This window comes from Loxodonta africana, chromosome 13 (genome assembly GCF_030014295.1).
Source record: "Loxodonta africana isolate mLoxAfr1 chromosome 13, mLoxAfr1.hap2, whole genome shotgun sequence".
NCBI lineage: Eukaryota > Metazoa > Chordata > Mammalia > Proboscidea > Elephantidae > Loxodonta > Loxodonta africana.
Window position 1 is genome coordinate 41,965,550 of NC_087354.1, and position 17,333 is coordinate 41,982,882.

Consider the following 17,333-nt stretch of genomic DNA (forward strand, 5'->3'; position numbering starts at 1 on the left):
AGAGGGCCCAGTTGCTGCCAAGGGCCTTGTGGCAAGGATAGCATCAGAGCCAAAAGATACTCCCTCCTTACAAGATCTCTAAGTGTAAATGGGCTGTAGGGAGTGGGTGCTGACCCCTGTAGCTCACTCAGGGCCCTCCCTGCAGCAGTAGCTCCTTGGCTGTCCACGGCAGCCTGTGAGCCAGGCAGAATATTTCCACTTATTGACCAGGAAACTGAGACCCAGAGGTATAGCACGGCTTGCCCGAAGTTACATGGCCAGTGAGCCGGGGAGTTGGCCCTGAAGCCCAGAGCCTTGGTTCTCAGCCCAAGACTCTTTCCCTCCAGGGAAGTGTTTCTCATTAGTGTTACTCCCCTGGAAGAAAGGATGCTGGCAGGAGCCAGGTGGATGCCGAGGAATCCAGAGGGCTTGTGGGAGGGGAAGGAAAAGGGCAGATGTCCTGGGCCTCTGTGGACACCACAGCCAGGGCAGGAGAGTGCAGCTGCAGCAGCCGCGGGGCCTCCCCCATCACTCACTCCCAGCCCCGTTAGCCTCCAGGCCCATCTCGTGGTCTCTGCTCAACGCTGTCCCCTCTGCCAAGAATACTAATCTTCCTTTCTGGTCAGACACAACTCCCACGTGAAGGTCCCGCCATTTCTCCAGTTAAGATGAATGGCTTACCCTTTAGAGCCCCACGGAGCTTTGTTTTCACCTCTTCCAGGTGCTAACTCATGAAGCTTGGTTGTGAGCTCCCTGAGAGCAGGAACTACGCCTGACCCTCCTGTGTGTGCCTGGTATTCACTAGGCACTCAATATGTGAGTAAGGGAATAAGTGGGCGGTGGAGTGAATGACTAAGTGAGAGAGCCAGCAGGGAGGCCCTTGATCTGGTACATGGGAGTGGGAGGCTGCAGGCAGGTTCCAGAAGGGGGCAGTGAAGGACTGGGTGATGAGCTGGTGGTGAGTGGGCTGAAGCCTCCACCCCACCCTGCAGGGAATCCCACACCCAGTGGGATGTGGTCCTCCTCCCATGCCATAGGCTTGGCCCTGGGTTTCTACAATGGGCGTGAGGCCCTTGCGGTCTAGCTGTGTCCTGGACAGGAGTGGTGGCTGCTCTCTTCCCCTGTTTCTAGGGAACGATGAAGCCAAAGGACATCCCCTGAGACCAGCCTAGCTCTGGCCAGCCCAGCCGCAGGCCACATGCGGATGCACAGAGTAGAAAAACCTTGTTTTATTCAGCCCAAACCTGGGCAATCTTGCTCTGTGGTATGGCCAAAATATAAAAAACAAAAACCAACAACCAACAAAACAAAGTTTCAGAGAAAAGTTAAGTACAAAAACGGGGTTGGCATCTGGAATCCCTGTGGGTTTGGTCCACGTGCGCTCCCTGAGGCCGGCGGAGAGGGATGCCCCTGACGTCCAGCTTCCCCTGCCTGTGGGTTGGGGGGCTGGGCCCCTTGGGCCAGGTTTATTCTGGCAGGAAGCTGCCTGGGGAGTAGGGCCTGCTTTGGGAAGGGGAGAGATTGGTTGTCTGTCCGTCCGCTCTGAGATCAGGACCTAGGGAAAGAAGACAGCAGGGTCAGTGGCAGGCTGTGCAGTACGTGTTCCGCCCCAGCTCTCAGCAAGGACCTCTCTGCAGCTTCCCCAGCTGGGGCTTCCCCCCAGTGACCCCAATGCCATATGGAAGGGCGGGCGCGTGCTGCCACTTTCCTCGGTAATCTGGGCTCAGGGGAAGAGGCCGCCCCTTGGGCCTGGCTCTGAGAAGAGGTCTCGCGATCTCTCAGGCACCCGGACCCCGGTCTCAGCACACCTCCTCCCCAGGCCCTGAGTTGCAGATTATTTTCCATGCCATTATTAGCAGAGCCACTACTGTCTGGAAGCATATTTTCTTCTTTTTTCTAACTCAGTACTTTTTAAAAAAGCCTGCCCTTTCCTCTTCAGAAACATGATCGAAACCCACAGGCGTCAGCCCCTTGGCCTTTCTGGGAAAGCTCCGTTGGGCTTCCTGTGCATGCTGGCCGGGCTGCCTGCCTGCGGTCAGGGCCACAGAGCCGCTGTAGTAAACCCCTTCCAAGCACTTATGTAAACGGCTTGGAGGAAGGGCCTCAGCCTGCCCTGCCGCCCACAGGCCCCAGGGGAGCCAAGAGGTGGGGCTGTTTCTCAAGCCTGGCCAGCTGCAAGGGGCTTCACGATTGCCCATGGTGGCGCCTGAGAAACGGGGCACTGTTTCCATCCACCTTTCCCAGCCGCAGGCAGATGGAGGCCCGAGACAGATGCAGGCTCCCTGCCTCCCTTAGCCCCCCTTTTTTCCCCTGCCTGCTCTTTCTTCCTTCCTCCCTCTCTTTCCCTAGAATTGGTTCCCAGAAAACGTCCACTGAATGTTGAATAGCTGATGAGACAGGCCCTGTCAGCGTGGGAAGGGTCCTGATCCAACCTAAGAGCCAAGCTCCCAGGGATGGGGCAGGAGTCAGTAGTTCTAATGCACTCTGTGACCTAGAAAATTCTGATCTAATTCTATTTCTGAGGAGCCTAATCTCTGTATTGAACTAGAGACTATGGTCCTTGTCTCTAAATATTCACGGAGCAGGGAGAGGCTTGTGAGCCATTAGGGTGGTGGTAGCAGCCGAGGCTGAATGGGCTGTCTCTAAATGGGCCCTGGCCCTGGTCACAGGCTGTCTTGATCCTGGTCACACATTGAGTCCTGACCCTGGTAAGACTGAGCCCTGACCCTGGTCACACCCTGAGCCCTGACCCTGGACAGACTGAGCACTGATCCTGGTCAGACTGAGCACTGATCCTGGTCACACACTGAACCCTGACCCTGATCAGACTGAGCCGTACCCTGGTCAGACTAAGCACTGATTTTAGTCAGACTGAGCCCCGATCCTGGCCACACACTGAGCCCTGACCCTGATCAAACTGAGCCCTGATCCTCGTCAGACTGAACCCTGATCCTGGTCACACACTAAGCCCTGACCCTGGTCAGACTAAGCCTTGACCTTAGTCAGACTGAGCTCTGACCTTAGTCATAGGTGAAAAGCTCTCTTACTACTCATAAATACATACTTTTAGGGAAAGATACGTTTCTGGGCCTCAGAATCTCTACTTTTTGGAAAGGAGTTGCTTTGACTTGAGCGAACATTTTATCTGGAAATGTCTTAATTTCTCCTTCATATTTAAGAGACAGTTTTGCTGAATATATGATTCTTGGCAGGCAATTTTCTTCCTTCAATTTTTAAAATATGTCATCCCATTGCCTTCTTGCCTGCATGGTTTCTGCCGAGTAGTCCAAGCTTATTCTTATTGGCTCTCCTTTGTAGGTGACTTTTTGTTTATCCCTTGCTGCTCTTACAATTCTCTCTTTATCTTTGGTTTTGGCAGTTTGATTATAATATGTCTTGGTGACTTTCTTTTAAGATCTACCTTACGTGGAGTTTGATAAGCATCTTGGATAGATATCTTTTCATCTTTCACGATATCAGGGAAGTTTTCTGACAACAAATCTTCAACAATTCTTTCTGTATTTTCTGTTATCTCTCCCTGTTCTGGTACTCCAATCACTTGTAGGTTATTTCTCTTGATAGAGTCCGACATGATTCTTAAGGTTTCTTCATTTTTTTAAATTCTTTTATCTGATTTTTCTTCAAATATATTAGTGCCAAGTGATTTATCTTTGAGTTCAGAAATTCTAACTTCTATTCGCTCAATTCTGCTCCTCTGACTTTCTATTGAGTTGTCTACTTCTGTAATTTTATTGTTAATCTTCTGAATTTCTGATTGCTGTCTATGGATTTTTCCAGCTTATTAAACTTTTCATTATGTTCCTGAATAATCTTTCTAATTTCTTCAATTGCTTTATCTGTGTGTTCCTTGGCTTGTCCTGCATAATGTGTCATTTCCTTCCAGATGTCTTGAAGGGTTCTGTATTTTAGACTTTTGTATTCTGGCTCTGGTAATTCTAGGAATGCACTTTCATCTAGAAGATCCCTGGATTCTTTGTTTTGAGGCCTGTTGAGGTGATCATGGTCTGTTTCTTTATGTGACTTGATATCGACTGTTGTCTCCGAGCCATCTATAAGTTATTGTATTAGTTTATGCTTGCTTACTGTGTCGTATCTTCTTGCTTTGTTTTGTTTTGGTATACCCTCATGGGTTGCTTGACCGAGCTAGCTTGATTATTTTCGCCTTTGGAGCTCTGATGTCCTGTCCCCAGCTGGCTAGAGCTATTATCAGGTATATCAGTCTAGGAGTACATTCAGTTTTCTTGTATGAATTCAGCTCAGGTTTCCAGGTAGCTGATATCAAGTGTGTGGTACAGGCTCTGCCCTACAGTCTTAGAGGGGCAGGGGTGATTGGCGTATATACCAGTATCTGGTTGCAGCAGGGGGTCACGCTCTGAACAAGGCGGGGGGCTGAGAACCGACCCCCGAGTGTCTCTGAGAAAAGCATGTCCCTGTTCCCTAGAGCGTGCAGGTGGGTGGGTTCTGCAGACGGACCATGGGCACCCAAAGTTTTGGGTTGTAAGGACTGGGAGGTACCAGTTATCTTTGGACCTCTGCTGCGGGTGGCTGGGTGACCTGAGTGGAGCTACCAGTCCTTAGGTCCCTGATGTGGGTAGGTAAGGACCTTGTTTAATAGGCAAAGCAATGTCAAACATCAAACACCCACCTCTCCACCGCACAGCTGAAATGGTTGGAGTCTGTCAACAAGGGCCTATTCTCCCAAAATAGGCCCACACAGGTCCATGTAGAAGGCAAAGGTGCTCTAAGTCCATGGACGGTTTATGCCTGGACAGGAGCCGCTTCTGTCCTGAGCTCCCCCGGTTAATGGAGCTAGCAAATTATCTTTTCCCCCAACTGCAATTTTTTTCCTTCCCCAAGGCTGGGAGGATGGCTCTAGAGACTTGAGCAAACATTTTAAATCCACACTGAGTGGGGTGGGGTGTCTCTGTGTATGTTTGTAAGCAGGGGGCCCCCTTTGCAAAGTATTCCACGGAGGGAATTGGAGGGTGACTGAGAACAGCCAATCTGAGGTAGCTCTAGCTGAGGGGCCTGGTCAATTTATGAGCTTCATCTACAAAGCGGGCCCAGGGCCTGATGACAGTTCATTAAAACCAGCATGGCTTCTAATCTAGAGTGCTTAATTCCATCCACTTGGTAATGTGCTGTGATCAGAGCTGCCATTCATTGAGCTCCACTGTGTGCCATGCCCTAGAACATGCATAGAAGTCAGGCCTTTACTTCTTCAGAACAAGCCTATGTGGGAAGTACTTATAGTTGAGAAAAGCAGCGAGGCAGTCACAGGACTGGGATGTCAGGGCCCATGTGCATCCACCTAATTATGCTGCCCCCTGCAGGCTTTCACTTGAGAAATCTTAGGGAGCTGAACACTTAGGCCCCAAATCCACACCACAGACTGAGTCCCACCACATGTTCTCAGCGTGGGCCTGGTATGGGGCAGGTTCTTTCTACCAAGTGGTGGGCTGTGCCCAACTGCAGCTGTGTTGGGCCATCAAGGTGACACAAAGTGCAAGTATCTTCTGTGTTTCCCAAGGGTCTGCCTGCTTCCCAGGTAGAAAAGGGGCTGCGCCAGGAAGGAGGCAAGCACTTACTGGACAATTTTGCAGTTTGTTGTCGAAACGTAGCGACCTGTATAGTGGATGTTGCATCTCACCACGTTGTTGGTGAAGTCTGACTCCAAAACAATGTACTTAGGGTTCACGTGCACCTGTAGGAGGAGAGGACAAAGAAAAGGGATTTAGTTGGGGTGGGGGTGCGCTTCACCTGGTCACCTTGGAAGGTGGTGGACAGGCAGACAGACAGACCCAGAGGAGGGATAGAGAGAGGGAAACAAGAGATACTGAGATAGAGATAGTATACAAAAAGGGAGATGTGGAGAGATGCAGGAAGCAGAGAGGGGGAAGACAAGACAGCACATAGTCACAACATCACCGGGCACCCTCACAGAGGAGCTGAGGGTCCTCCAGAGCCAGAGCCTGTGTCGGGGGGCCTTCCCTGGGCAGTCAGGGTCAGAGAGGCTGGCTACTACCCAGAGGACACAGCTGTGAGTGAGGGACTGAGCAGAGATTCAATGCCTACCCTGTCCAACTCTGAGATTCACATCCTTTCACCAGGCAACCCATCTAGAAGGCCCACTGAGGGGCTGTCCAATGCCAGATGGCATGCCCTGTCTTGGAACCCAGAGCACCCACGACACTTAATGAGATGATGGGCCTAAGCTCTGCCTGTGAATTTTATCTGAAAAGGAACTGTTGGGACATATTGGATAATGTCCCCCCAAATTCATGTCTACCCAGAACCTCAGAATGTGACCGTAATGGTCTTTGCAGACATAATTAGTTAAGGATCTTGAGATGAAATCATCCTGGATTTAGTGTGGGCCCCAGATCCAATAACTGGTATTCTTAGAAGAAGAGGAGGGGACACAGACAGAAACATAGAGAAGAAGGTCATGTGAAGAAGAAGGGAGAGCTTGAAGTGACGTGTCCATAAGCCAAAGAATGCCAGGGATTGCTGGTAACCACCAGAAGCTAGGAGAGGAACAGGTTGGTTTTTCCCTCAGAGCCTCCAGAGGGAACCAGCCCTGCTGACACTTTGATTTTCGACTTCCAGCCTTCTAAACAGTCAGAGAATAAATTTTTGTTGTTTTAAGCCACACAGTTTGTGGTAATTTGCTAGAGGCTAGGAAACTAATAGAAGACACAAGGAAAACCTTTTAAATGTTTCCCTAATTGAGGTAGGACCTCATGGGGCTAGGGATCAGCTTTATTTGCAAAACATTTAAGGATAGATGTAATTATGTTACTTTTAAGTCCTAGGAGATACTCCTTAGGAGCCCTGGTGGTGCAGTGGTTAAGCGTTTTGCTGCTAATCCAAAGGTTGGGAGTTCAAATCCTCCAGCTGCTCCTTGGTAACCCTATAGGGCAGTTCTACTCTGTCCTATAGGGTCGCTATGAGTTGGAATCAACTTGACAGCAATGGGTTATGGGTAGATGCTCCTTAATGGCAGGACTGTGTATTACTTACCTGGTTTGTAGCAGCAGTGCCTAGAACTAGAACTCAGAGGGCCTTCATATGTGTTTGAGGGCTGGATGAATGAGGGACAGGCATACACCTGACAACCCAGACTGTGGATGAGGCCGGGCAGAGGTCACACGAGTCTGCTGAGAAGGGCTCGGGGGGGCTGCACAGCTGATTCCTGGTCATTGTGTTCTGAATGCAGCCTTCCCAGGAGCCTGCGTTTTATGCCCCACCTTCCCTGCTCTATCTCTCCTGAACTTCTACGTGGAGCCGGTCCAAGGGAACCGGTAGAATGATCACCACCTTTACTTTGCACCTGTATTGAGGAGTCTGAGGTTTGCCTTTCCCAGGTGAGGTCATGACCAGCAGGCACCTGCACAGCCTGCACAGCTGGAACAAGTTGGGCTGTGTGTCCTGAACATGCTTTTCTACCTGTGCCCCCACCAAGGGAAGGGGAAGGAGTGAGCATACACTGGGGTAGGAGGGACTCGGGCTAGATGGACTCTTAGCCACGGAAGTCCTCAGCTTTGCAAGGGTCAGTGTGAGGAGCTCTTGGGGAAGAGCTGTGTTCTCTTTCAGATGGCCAAAGCCTGCCTTGCCTGGAGACAGGGGACGGACCACATGGACTTTCCAAGTCCTCGTGTGCTCTCCACTCCTCTATTGTTTAGAGAAGACAGGGTCTCCATCTCCTCCATCATCGCCAGCTGGGGCCGAAGGCTCCTTGGTGTCTTTATGGAAAGAGAGGCTGTGCCTACCTGAGGCGAAGACCTTTACTGGGGAAGGGTATACCCAGGATGATACCTCTGCTCAGCAGCTGGGGATGAGGAAACTTGCCCAGAGGCTGAAGCATATTTCAGAATTGGGGGGCCATTGAGCAACATGTCCATCTGGTTGGAGGAAGTGCCCCAGCCCAGGAGACCCACCTTGAGGATGTAGTTTCCGGGCTGCACGTCAGTTATGTCAATCCACTGGCAGTCGATGTCTGCATTGTAGGTGTCATAGCAGCCTGGGCTCAAGCCCTGGGAAAAGGCCCAGATAGAGAGGCTGGAGAGCTGCTCACCCCTCAGAGCCGCCCCACGCCCACCTCGCCCGTCTGTGTCCTCCTTCCTCTGGACAAGACAGGCTGCTCAGTGTGGGTCCTGCCACCTTCCTAGGCCCACTGGGTGGGTGGATGAGGGAGAAGAGAGAGAGAATAGCCCTATGGGAGGAATAAAATGAAGGAGGGAAGGGTGCTTGGGATAGATGGATGGAGAATGGATAAAGAGACAGACAGATGGACAGACATTTTGTGGATGGATGGACTGATGGAAAGACAGATTTGGGTGGATAAGTGGGCCCATGGGACATCATGGCATCCAGACTTTATCAGAACGTCCTTTCTTTCCATGAGCAGACCCCTCTGGGCAGGATGCACAGGAAGGGCCTAGGCAGCAGGGGGCAATCCCAGCAGGGCCCTGTGGTGCCATGAAGGCTGGCGAGAGGACTCTCACTCTGACTGGAGTAGGCAGGAGCCTTGGCAGTAGCCTGTTTCCAGCTGGGCTCAGCCCAGGCGTTGCTCTCCTCCCCGCAGGCTGGGCTTAATCCCCAGCACTCCTGTGCTGTCTGCCTTGCCTCTGTAGCCCAACCTGGGTATGAGAGGTGCATGCGTAGCGCTTGAGGTTGCCAAAGTCACAGGTGCTGTCCTCCAGGCAGAAGCTGGCCTTGTGACCTTCGGCCACCTTCTTGCCCGTGGCTGCGTCCAGCAGGTCGTAGTGGCTGAACTCGTCCATGCTATGGTAGTGTCTGGAAAGGGGGAGGAAGAGGAGAGAGATGAGGGCCCAGTCACCATGGGCCTCCCATCCTGACCCACCCTGAGGTGGGTCCAGGTGACCCTGCTGTGACACAGCCTCCTGACCAGTCTGGGCTCTTCCATCCCCTATGTCCCATAGAGCAGCAACTTTGATGTTCCCCACCTAGCCAGGCCACCCTAGGACAGCACCTCTTCAGGACTTCTCACTTCCTTTTTGGGTTCCCCACCTGTACTGGCCTGCCTTGGGCAATGCCCTATATTCCAGACATTTCCATCCCCTATCAAGGCTGATCCATCCATGTCCCATCTTGTAGGCCACCGTTTTTGTAAGACTTCTTCAAGAAAACTCCTGCCCCAGTGACGTGTCCTTGGCAGAGAACACCACACTGGGGCCTTCAACCAGCACCTACATTTTCCAGAGCTCTAATGGGGGCAGGGAGGCAGGCCCCAAGGGCCCCTACCCAGAAGAGGAGCGGGAAGGAAGCTGGCTGCCCCCTGCCCCCTACTCACTGGTGACAGCTGTGCCACTCCCAGGTGTGCCGAGGCCGGTTAGGGAGGAAGTCCGCCGTTCCCTGGTTCTTGACGCGCTGGGGGAAACGTAGCAGCACCCGCACGTCATAGTCAGTGGCCTCGGGGGCGTAGGCTGTGCTGTGGGGACAGGTGAGGAGACTGAGGAGATGAGTGAGTGGGGTTGGGCTCCCACAGCCCTCACCCCCAGGCTCCTGGCCTTGGGTCCTGCCCGCTCGGCAAGCCTCTCACATCTCACCCCTCCACAGTGACTGAGGCTCAGGTCTCTCCCTCTCCCTCTTAATCCCCAGTGGTTCTGGCCATCCCCTCCTCTTTGGCCTCCACCATGAAATCCTCCTAAAGCAGGTGTCCATCAGGCCTGGGGTGACCCTCTGAGGGCCCCTGATGCCTGTAAGTGACTCTCAGGCAGGGATAGCCCATTTGAGGTGGGGAGTGGGCATAGTAAAGTCTTTGGAGGGCTTTTTAAAAACAGCCCTATCCTGGGAAGTCTGATAAATATTTCCTCCTGCAGACAAAGACCCTAATTATTGACCAATGTCTGTCTGGCACATCTTGAGTGTGGGCCTAAAAACCAGGCATGAGCTCCTCAGTGTCAAAGCCTCTTCACTTTCCTGGTCCCCATACACCTGGGCTCCAGCTTCACACACAGGCCCTCAAATAGGCTTGGCTCTTTCTCTGGGACATACTTTTACCCATGTAGTTCGCTCCACCTGGAACTCCAAAGCTCACCCAACCTCCTAGGTCCATTTCAGGTCACCTTCCTCCAGGAAGTCTGCCCTGGCTGCTCCCCTTAGAAGACTCTTGACTGCGTGGGAGCCCCAACGAGGCTGCCTGCAGCACACCCTGACACCACACGTGCCTGGCACTGGGCGGGACGGGACCAGGCCACCTCTCCCTGACTACGTGCTCACGGCCAGCCACCCGTGCTTTTCCATTGAGCAAGCACGGTTCTAGGGCAGACTGCCTGCTCACATTCACTTGCTGACCTAAAATGCCCAACTGAGACGTGCCTCGTGAGAAGGGGAGAAGGGAAAGAGAGGAATGAGGGGAGGCAGAGAGGGAACACACACACACACACACACACACACACACACAGGTGTGCCAACAGGAGGGCTGGCTGAAGGCTCCTTCTTGGCTCAGGGGCGGTACATTGACACTCACTAAGTTCTGGGTCCTAAGGCCAGAGGAAGGAGGTGGCTAGCCATGGGGATTAGCCTGCTCTCTGAGAGGATGTCTGGACAACAGGCAGCTCAGACTCCTGTCTGCCAGGACGAAAGGCCCTCAGCCTTGTGTGGAGGAGGGCTGGAATCTGTCTGTGTCTGGTTGGAACAAAACATCTTCTTTCCCTCTGTTCATTTAAATCCTACCCTTCTGTTCAGCTCAGCACACCGTGGGAAACCACCCGGGTCTAAGTTCTAGGCCCAGCTTGGCCACAAACTCGTGGTGAGACTTGGAGCATTTCCCTTCCCTTCTCTGGGTTCTGTGCACAGTGTGCAAACTGGCACCCGTTCATGGACCACACTTTAGATGATCTTGGAGGGCCCTCCTGCTCCAGGACTCCAGTTCTGTGGGTTTTCTAGGTCTGCAGTCCTGTGCCCAGCCTCCTTGGATGCCTCGGCCCTTGCCAACCTCTCCCTCCTACTTCCCACAGCCCCAGCCTGTGAACCCCTCATTTTAGTTCTTATCTCACTCCGCATGGTTTGATTCTGCCACTGGGGCATGAGTGAGGGGCCACTCTCTCCACCCAGACCAGGAAATCCCCCGGGACAGACCCCAGACTTCCCCCTCCTCACCCCATCTGGAAGGTCATGTCAGGGCACACAGGATGTTCCATAAAAACGTAGTGATACTTTGGCTTTGTCTCAAGCTCCTCAGAACTGGACGGGCTGCCATTGAGGTTGTAAGTTCCTCATCGCTGGAAGAATTATAGCAGGAATATTATGCTCTCTTCCCAAGGACAACTGAGATGAGACAAGACCTGAATAGGTAGGCAGACTGAGTGGTTCTCAAAGTGTGGTCCCTGGACTGGTGCCAGTTGATACACTGTTTGTTGCCAGTCTGTGATGAGATAAGAAACTTGCACTAGAATGTAAATCAACTACATCACTAACCACACTGTTTAGTTCAGCTGACTTTTTTTTTTTTTTAAGTAAGACTTTCTCAATGAAGGAAGCAGTGAGTTGAGTTACATTCTGGTGCAAGCTCCTTACCTTGTTACAGACAGGTAATGAAGAGACTGTGGCAAGCTATTCTCGCTTTGGAAAAGAGGTTCTATATATGAGAAAACGAGATTCTAAAGGGCTTCCCAGACACTAAAAAAGTAAATGTAGAGTATGGATGTTAAAAAAAAAAAAAAAAAAAACCAGTAATTAAGAAAAATAGGTGATTTTAACACAGAAAGATATCAACAAAAGAAGTACGTAAATGTGATCTTTAACTAGTTCTTTTAGTGCAGGGAGATGTCCCCAAAGCACACACATCTGAGCAGAATATCAACTGCTAATAAATTTAGAAGCGAGCTCTACAGGAGGCAGATTCTCTCACAAATAATGGAGAGTTGGCTGTGCTCAGTTTCTGGGTTTGCGTAAAGTGGTCTCCTTCGCCTCTGGTACAACACATAACTGAGGCCTCTTTGTCCCTTGTGCTTTCTGCCCCTGTTGTGACCCAGGCAAAGACAGCCTGGGCTGAGTTGGGCCAAAGCCACAACTGTCCTCTGTGGAGATACTGCCATAATCCTGCCCTCTATCCTGAAAGTTTGTCCATCCTACAGGACTTCCCTGGGTCCTTGTGTGAGCACTGGAAACCTAGGCTCCTTGTAAGGAGCCTTCTTGTTAGGCAGCTCCTACCTGAAAGATTTCAAATCCTTTCACTGTTCTTCAGTTTTCTCTTCTTGTAAATGGGAGCAATACATACCTTCAGGGCTGGCAAGGAGATCAAAACGCCGCAACAAAAGTAAAGGTCCTTGTACTGTGGTACATACAGAAAATGCTCAATATTTACTTGTTCCCTTCCTGACTTCTGGAGCCAGGCAAGGATCATAGATAATAAGGTCAAGGTCCTGAGAGGCTCAGGCACTTGGCCAAGGTCATGCAGCTTGTGAACAGCCTGGCTGGCATGAGCAGTGGTTCTGGGTGACTCCTGGGGTCTGTCTCAATGCTCTATGCTTCAACCTCAGTTCCTTACCTGGCCAGACACTTCTCCTCCGCAGCACAGCGCAGGGAATACAGATGGGCTCTCTGGACGTATGTGGAAGCTTGCACATAGTTGGGATCTGGGACCAAGTCAGGAAGACCTGGAGTGGGGAGTGGAAGAGAGGGAGGAAGAAAGGAAGAACATGGCATTGGAGGAGGTCAGGCTGGCCAACGCTAATGCCCAGAGGCTTCTCTCAACCCCAAATAGCCTTTGCCATTCTCCTTTCTCTATGCAGGCTGTCACCTCCTCCAGGAAGCCTCTCCACCCTGACCTAGGTATGCAGTTTGGACCATTTCCCCTGGGCGCTTGGTCCTGGGCTCAGGTGTCGCTGGATGACAACAGAGCTCCATAATGTAGGAGCTCCTGAGACCTCCTGGAAGAGCTGGGGCAGGAGCAAGACCTGGGAGATTACACAGACTTTGGAGAGCAGAGTGAGGTAACGGTGTTCTCCACAGGGCGAACAGCATAAGCAATGGCCTGGGGGCAGGTCTGAGTGAACCAAGTGATTTCCTGATAGACACTCCCCTCCACATCATTTATTCCCCAGCCTCTGGCCACCAGCCTCTAACTGCCTTCTCCTCTCACCCCAGGCAGATTCATGAACCACCAAGAAAGCCCTGGGCTTCTGGCCTGGGGTGGGTGGCAGAAGGCTCGTGGGCACAGCCAGGTGAATTTTGGTTGGCAGAAGTCAGAGTGGGCAGGAAGGAAGGGGCTGGAAGGAAAACACTTCCTCAGGCAGGCTGCTGACAGAGCAGAATCCTCAGCTGGGCACCCAGCCCGATCCTCTTAGGGCTTCTCTCTGCCTGGCATGGTCCCTCCTCCCCGACTTCCTGCCATGGGCCCCCCAGACCTAAGCACACCCTCCCATGTCTGCATCCTCTGCCCCTGACCAGGGAGGGCCTCGCTCTCTCCCCTGCAGGGCCCAGGGTCAAGTGCCCTGGGAAGGTCTGGAGACTGCTGCAGCCCTCGTGGACCACTCATTCCCTGGGCTGCGTTCACCCTGCTCCCTGCCCCGCTCCCCATGACAGAATTGGTCCAAATAATTAGGAAGAAGAAACCAAACTCGGGTGTCCAGGCCCCTTTCAGCATGGGAATAAAGGCGCAATTGTCTTGATGTTTGGGAGTGATGGGGCAGTGGTGAGCCAGCAGGTGGGCACGGGAGACTCCAGAGCCCTGGCTCTATCCCAGTTCAGCCACTGACTTAAAGGGGATTGAGCCTGGGGCATCTAAGTCACTTCCCCTCTCAGGCCTCAAGGATTCTGGTAGGTAAATGACAGGGTAGGGTGAAATGAGTTTGTAAATTCCTCTTAACTTTTTTCAAGTGCTCTGCTCTTGGGAGGCAGGGGGAAGGGGAGGGCAAACAATGGGGTGGGGGTGGGGGGGCTTGAGGCATTCTGACACTCTTCTACCCCCCTCCCCTGGTTTGTCAGCATCAGGTTCAGAGATGAGGCAGAGGAGGTGAACTCTGGCTTTGAAGGCTTGGTCGGAGGCATCTGCCTGCACCCCTAGCTGCCCCCTCACACTACACACCTTGGGCCCCCAGACTCTAGCCTTGTTCTCCCTGGGTCTGGGCCTCATGCGAGGGCCGGGTCCAGGCAGCCAGCATGATCTCACCTACTCGGAACGAAGCGGCAGCTTGGAGTACAGGGTTGGGTGAGGATGAGGTGGTTCCTGGCGGATGGGGGCCGTCTTGGCGAGCCTCGGCCCTATTACCCAAGCCCCCAGGAATGCCTTCAGTCATTTCCCAAGGGCTCTCAGGCCCTCAAAGAAAGAGGCCACCTTGGTGTCAAGCTGGGAGCTGGTTCCCACCCTTGGTCCTGAACAGCCTCTGGAGAGGGGTGAGGAAGAGAGACACACCCCATTTACCATCATCAAAGTGCTTTTTTCTCAGCAACATGTGGGGGTGGGTCAGCTGGGCCTGAGCCTCCTGGGACCCAGCATTCGGCACCAGACAGCTTGCCTTCCCTCCTAGGCCCGGTTTCAATAAACACTGCACAGATGGCTCCACAAAGCTTTTCTGGCCCAACCCTGCCTGTCTAGGCCAGTCCATGAGCTGTGCAGTCTAGGGAAGTTGGGTGAGCCAGATGAGTAAGAGGCCAGGGGTCCTCAGGGCCAGTGAGGGCCAGTGGTTCTGGGCTCTGAGCCGTGAGCCTGCTCACAGAGGGAGCCCTGATCCTGGCCGTGCACTGAGCCTTGACACTGGTCATACACTGAGCTCTGGCCCTGGTCACACACTCAGCCCTGACCCTGGTCACACACTGAGCCCTGACCCTGCTCACATACTGAGCCCTGGCCCTGCTCACACACTGAGCTCTGATCCCGGCCATACACTGAGCCTTGGCCCCGCTGACATCCTGAGCCCTAACCCTGTCACACACGGAGACCTGACCCTGGTCACACACTGAGCCCTGATCCTGGTCACACACTGAGCCCTGACCCCGGTCACACACTGAGCCCTGACCCTGGTCACACACTGAACCCTGACCCTGCTCACATACTGAGCCCTGGCCCTGCTCACACACCAAGCTCTGATCCCGGTCACACACTGAGCCTTGGCCCTGCTGACATACTGAGCCCTAACCCTGTCACACACAGAGACCTGACTCTGGTCACACAATGAGCTGTGGGCCTGCTTACAGAGGGAGCCCGGGCCCCAGTCACACACTGAGTCCTGACCCTGCTCACACACTGAGCCCTGATCCTGGTCACACACTGAGCCCTGACCTGCTCACACACTGAGCCCTGACCCTTGTCACACACTGAGCCCTGACCCTGCTCACATACTGAGCCCTGACCCTGCTCACATACTGAGCCCTGACCCTGGATACATACTGAGCCCTGACCCTGGTCACACACTAAGCCCTGACCTGCTCACACACTGAGCCCTGACCCTGCTCACGCACTGATCCCTTACCCTGGTCACACACGGAGCCCTGACCTGCTCACACACGGAGCCCTGACCCCAGTCACACACTGAGCCCTGACCCTAGCCCTACACTGAGGCCTGATACCTGTCAAGGACTCTGAGCCTTAGACTCACTGCTGTTTGTCCACAGATGATGGGCTAAATCTCTGTATTTAAAAAAAAAAAAAAGTCTTAAAAGGAGTTGCTTTGACATCATCAGACTTTCTTAATTTTAACTGAGCGGGGTAGGTTTTTTTTGTAAGCCCAAACCTGGGATGGGCGGGAGCATTTGTAGAGCACCCCATATGGGGAGTCAGCAAGAAGAGACTGACAGCTTGGGGCTGCTGGACACAATCTGAGGCCTCAGCCTGGCCATAGATGATCAACTTCTCCTCTTACTGTTGACGAATTGCAGGGCCAGGCGGGTTCCCTCTGTCAGGGAAGCTGCTTTAAAGATTAACGGCTTAATACATGACTGTTCCAATCCTCCACATGAGTGCTCCAGGCCCTGTTTCTCCAAGACACCAGGAGACCCCATGCCTTTGGAAGTGCTGGAGAAAATGTGGGCTCAGAGAGGACGATGAATTTGCTGAGGGCCACAAAGTGAGTTGGGGCAGCCCCAGGAGGAGATCCCAGGTCCTGACCTCCTTCCGGGACTCCTCCTATCATTTTCTTGATATAAAAATCAACTTTTTGGGGGGTATAACCTATACACTGTCAAATTCACAGATTTCAGGTGTACAGTTGGATAAGTTTTGACACATATATACACTTGCTTTACTACTACCACAATCAAGCTACAGATTGTTTCTGTCACCCCAAAAAGCTCTCTCCTGCCCCCTCCCATTCAATCCCGCTTCCCCTTCCACCATTCCAGGCAACCAGTGATCTGCTTTTTAATCACCATAGATTAATTCCGCCTCTTCTAGGACTTCATACAAATGGAATCACTCCTACAGCTATTTAATTTTTTCTTTGCTCCACCATCTCTGACCATCACTGGGGCCTTCTGTGGCCCCCTAATTGCCCCCCTCCACAACTACCCTCTCCCTGCTGTGTTCAGCCCCGTCCCTGTCATACCCTTATTGGCCTGGGAGGCAGCAGCTCTGGAAAGCTGCCGGAAAAGAGGGCAGCCTTGGGAGTTCAGGCCTGTTAGGGATCCCCTGCTGAGGTCCCAGGGAACAGCGGCCCCCTCCCTCGGCTGGTATGTTTTTCCAGGAAGGAACAAGGCCTCCTTCTCCCGGCCTGCTCTCCCAGGGGGCATTCCGTCAGCAGCCAGGCCTGCAGACTTGGGCTCGAGGCCCCCTTTGTCATCGTCATCAGGCTTGGGCGTAGTAGAGGGGGGAGGCTGTGTGATGCTGGGAGGGAGATGAGGGAAGGCTTGAGTGGGGAGTTGTGGGGTATAGGGGCAGGGGTGTCATTCTGCTGTTTTTGGCTTGTGGGGTAGCCAATGTTGGGTGAAGTCCAGTTGCAGCCAGACAAGTGTCATCACCCCCATCCCAAGAAGTGTGCATTTTAAAGAGAGATCCTGGAGGGAGGGTAATGCTTATCCCAAAGGCAAGGAACCAATGAAGGGATTTCAGCCATCAGTCATGGGGATGTCATTTTCACGGGGGCAAGGGTCTCTTTTCAGCATACACAGATTCATCTGGCCCTTGGGCCTGCAACTGTAGACTCTGTAAAGTGGGGTCCATTGAAGACTCCTCCCAGATCCTCCCCATTTTTATAAATGCAGAGAACTGAATTCATCACAATTCATTTCAAGGCAACTACCCATTATCATTGGTCTATGCAAGGCTCCCCTCTTGTCTTATTTAAAACATTTTCACCTTGTTCCTAACTTCTGACCCTTAGACACGTCCTTGAACATTTGTGTATCTGTATAAAGTTTGCAGTGCATTT

At 52.6% G+C, this 17,333-nt stretch overlaps 1 protein-coding gene across 1 annotated transcript in view; it reads right to left on the reverse strand.

Moving 5' to 3' along the window:
- Window positions 1-1,193: 1,193 nt before the first annotated feature.
- LOXL1 (lysyl oxidase like 1) overlaps window positions 1,194-17,333 on the reverse strand; it is a 28,763-nt gene continuing 12,623 nt past the window's right edge. The window contains exons 2-7 of the mRNA XM_010593738.3: window positions 12,518-12,626; window positions 9,317-9,454; window positions 8,643-8,799; window positions 7,941-8,036; window positions 5,589-5,704; window positions 1,194-1,534 (exon numbers count right to left, since the gene is read on the reverse strand). Coding sequence (XP_010592040.2) covers window positions 1,528-1,534; window positions 5,589-5,704; window positions 7,941-8,036; window positions 8,643-8,799; window positions 9,317-9,454; window positions 12,518-12,626 — 623 coding nt within the window. The 3' untranslated portion in view covers window positions 1,194-1,527. The remainder of the gene's footprint in view (window positions 1,535-5,588; window positions 5,705-7,940; window positions 8,037-8,642; window positions 8,800-9,316; window positions 9,455-12,517; window positions 12,627-17,333) is intronic.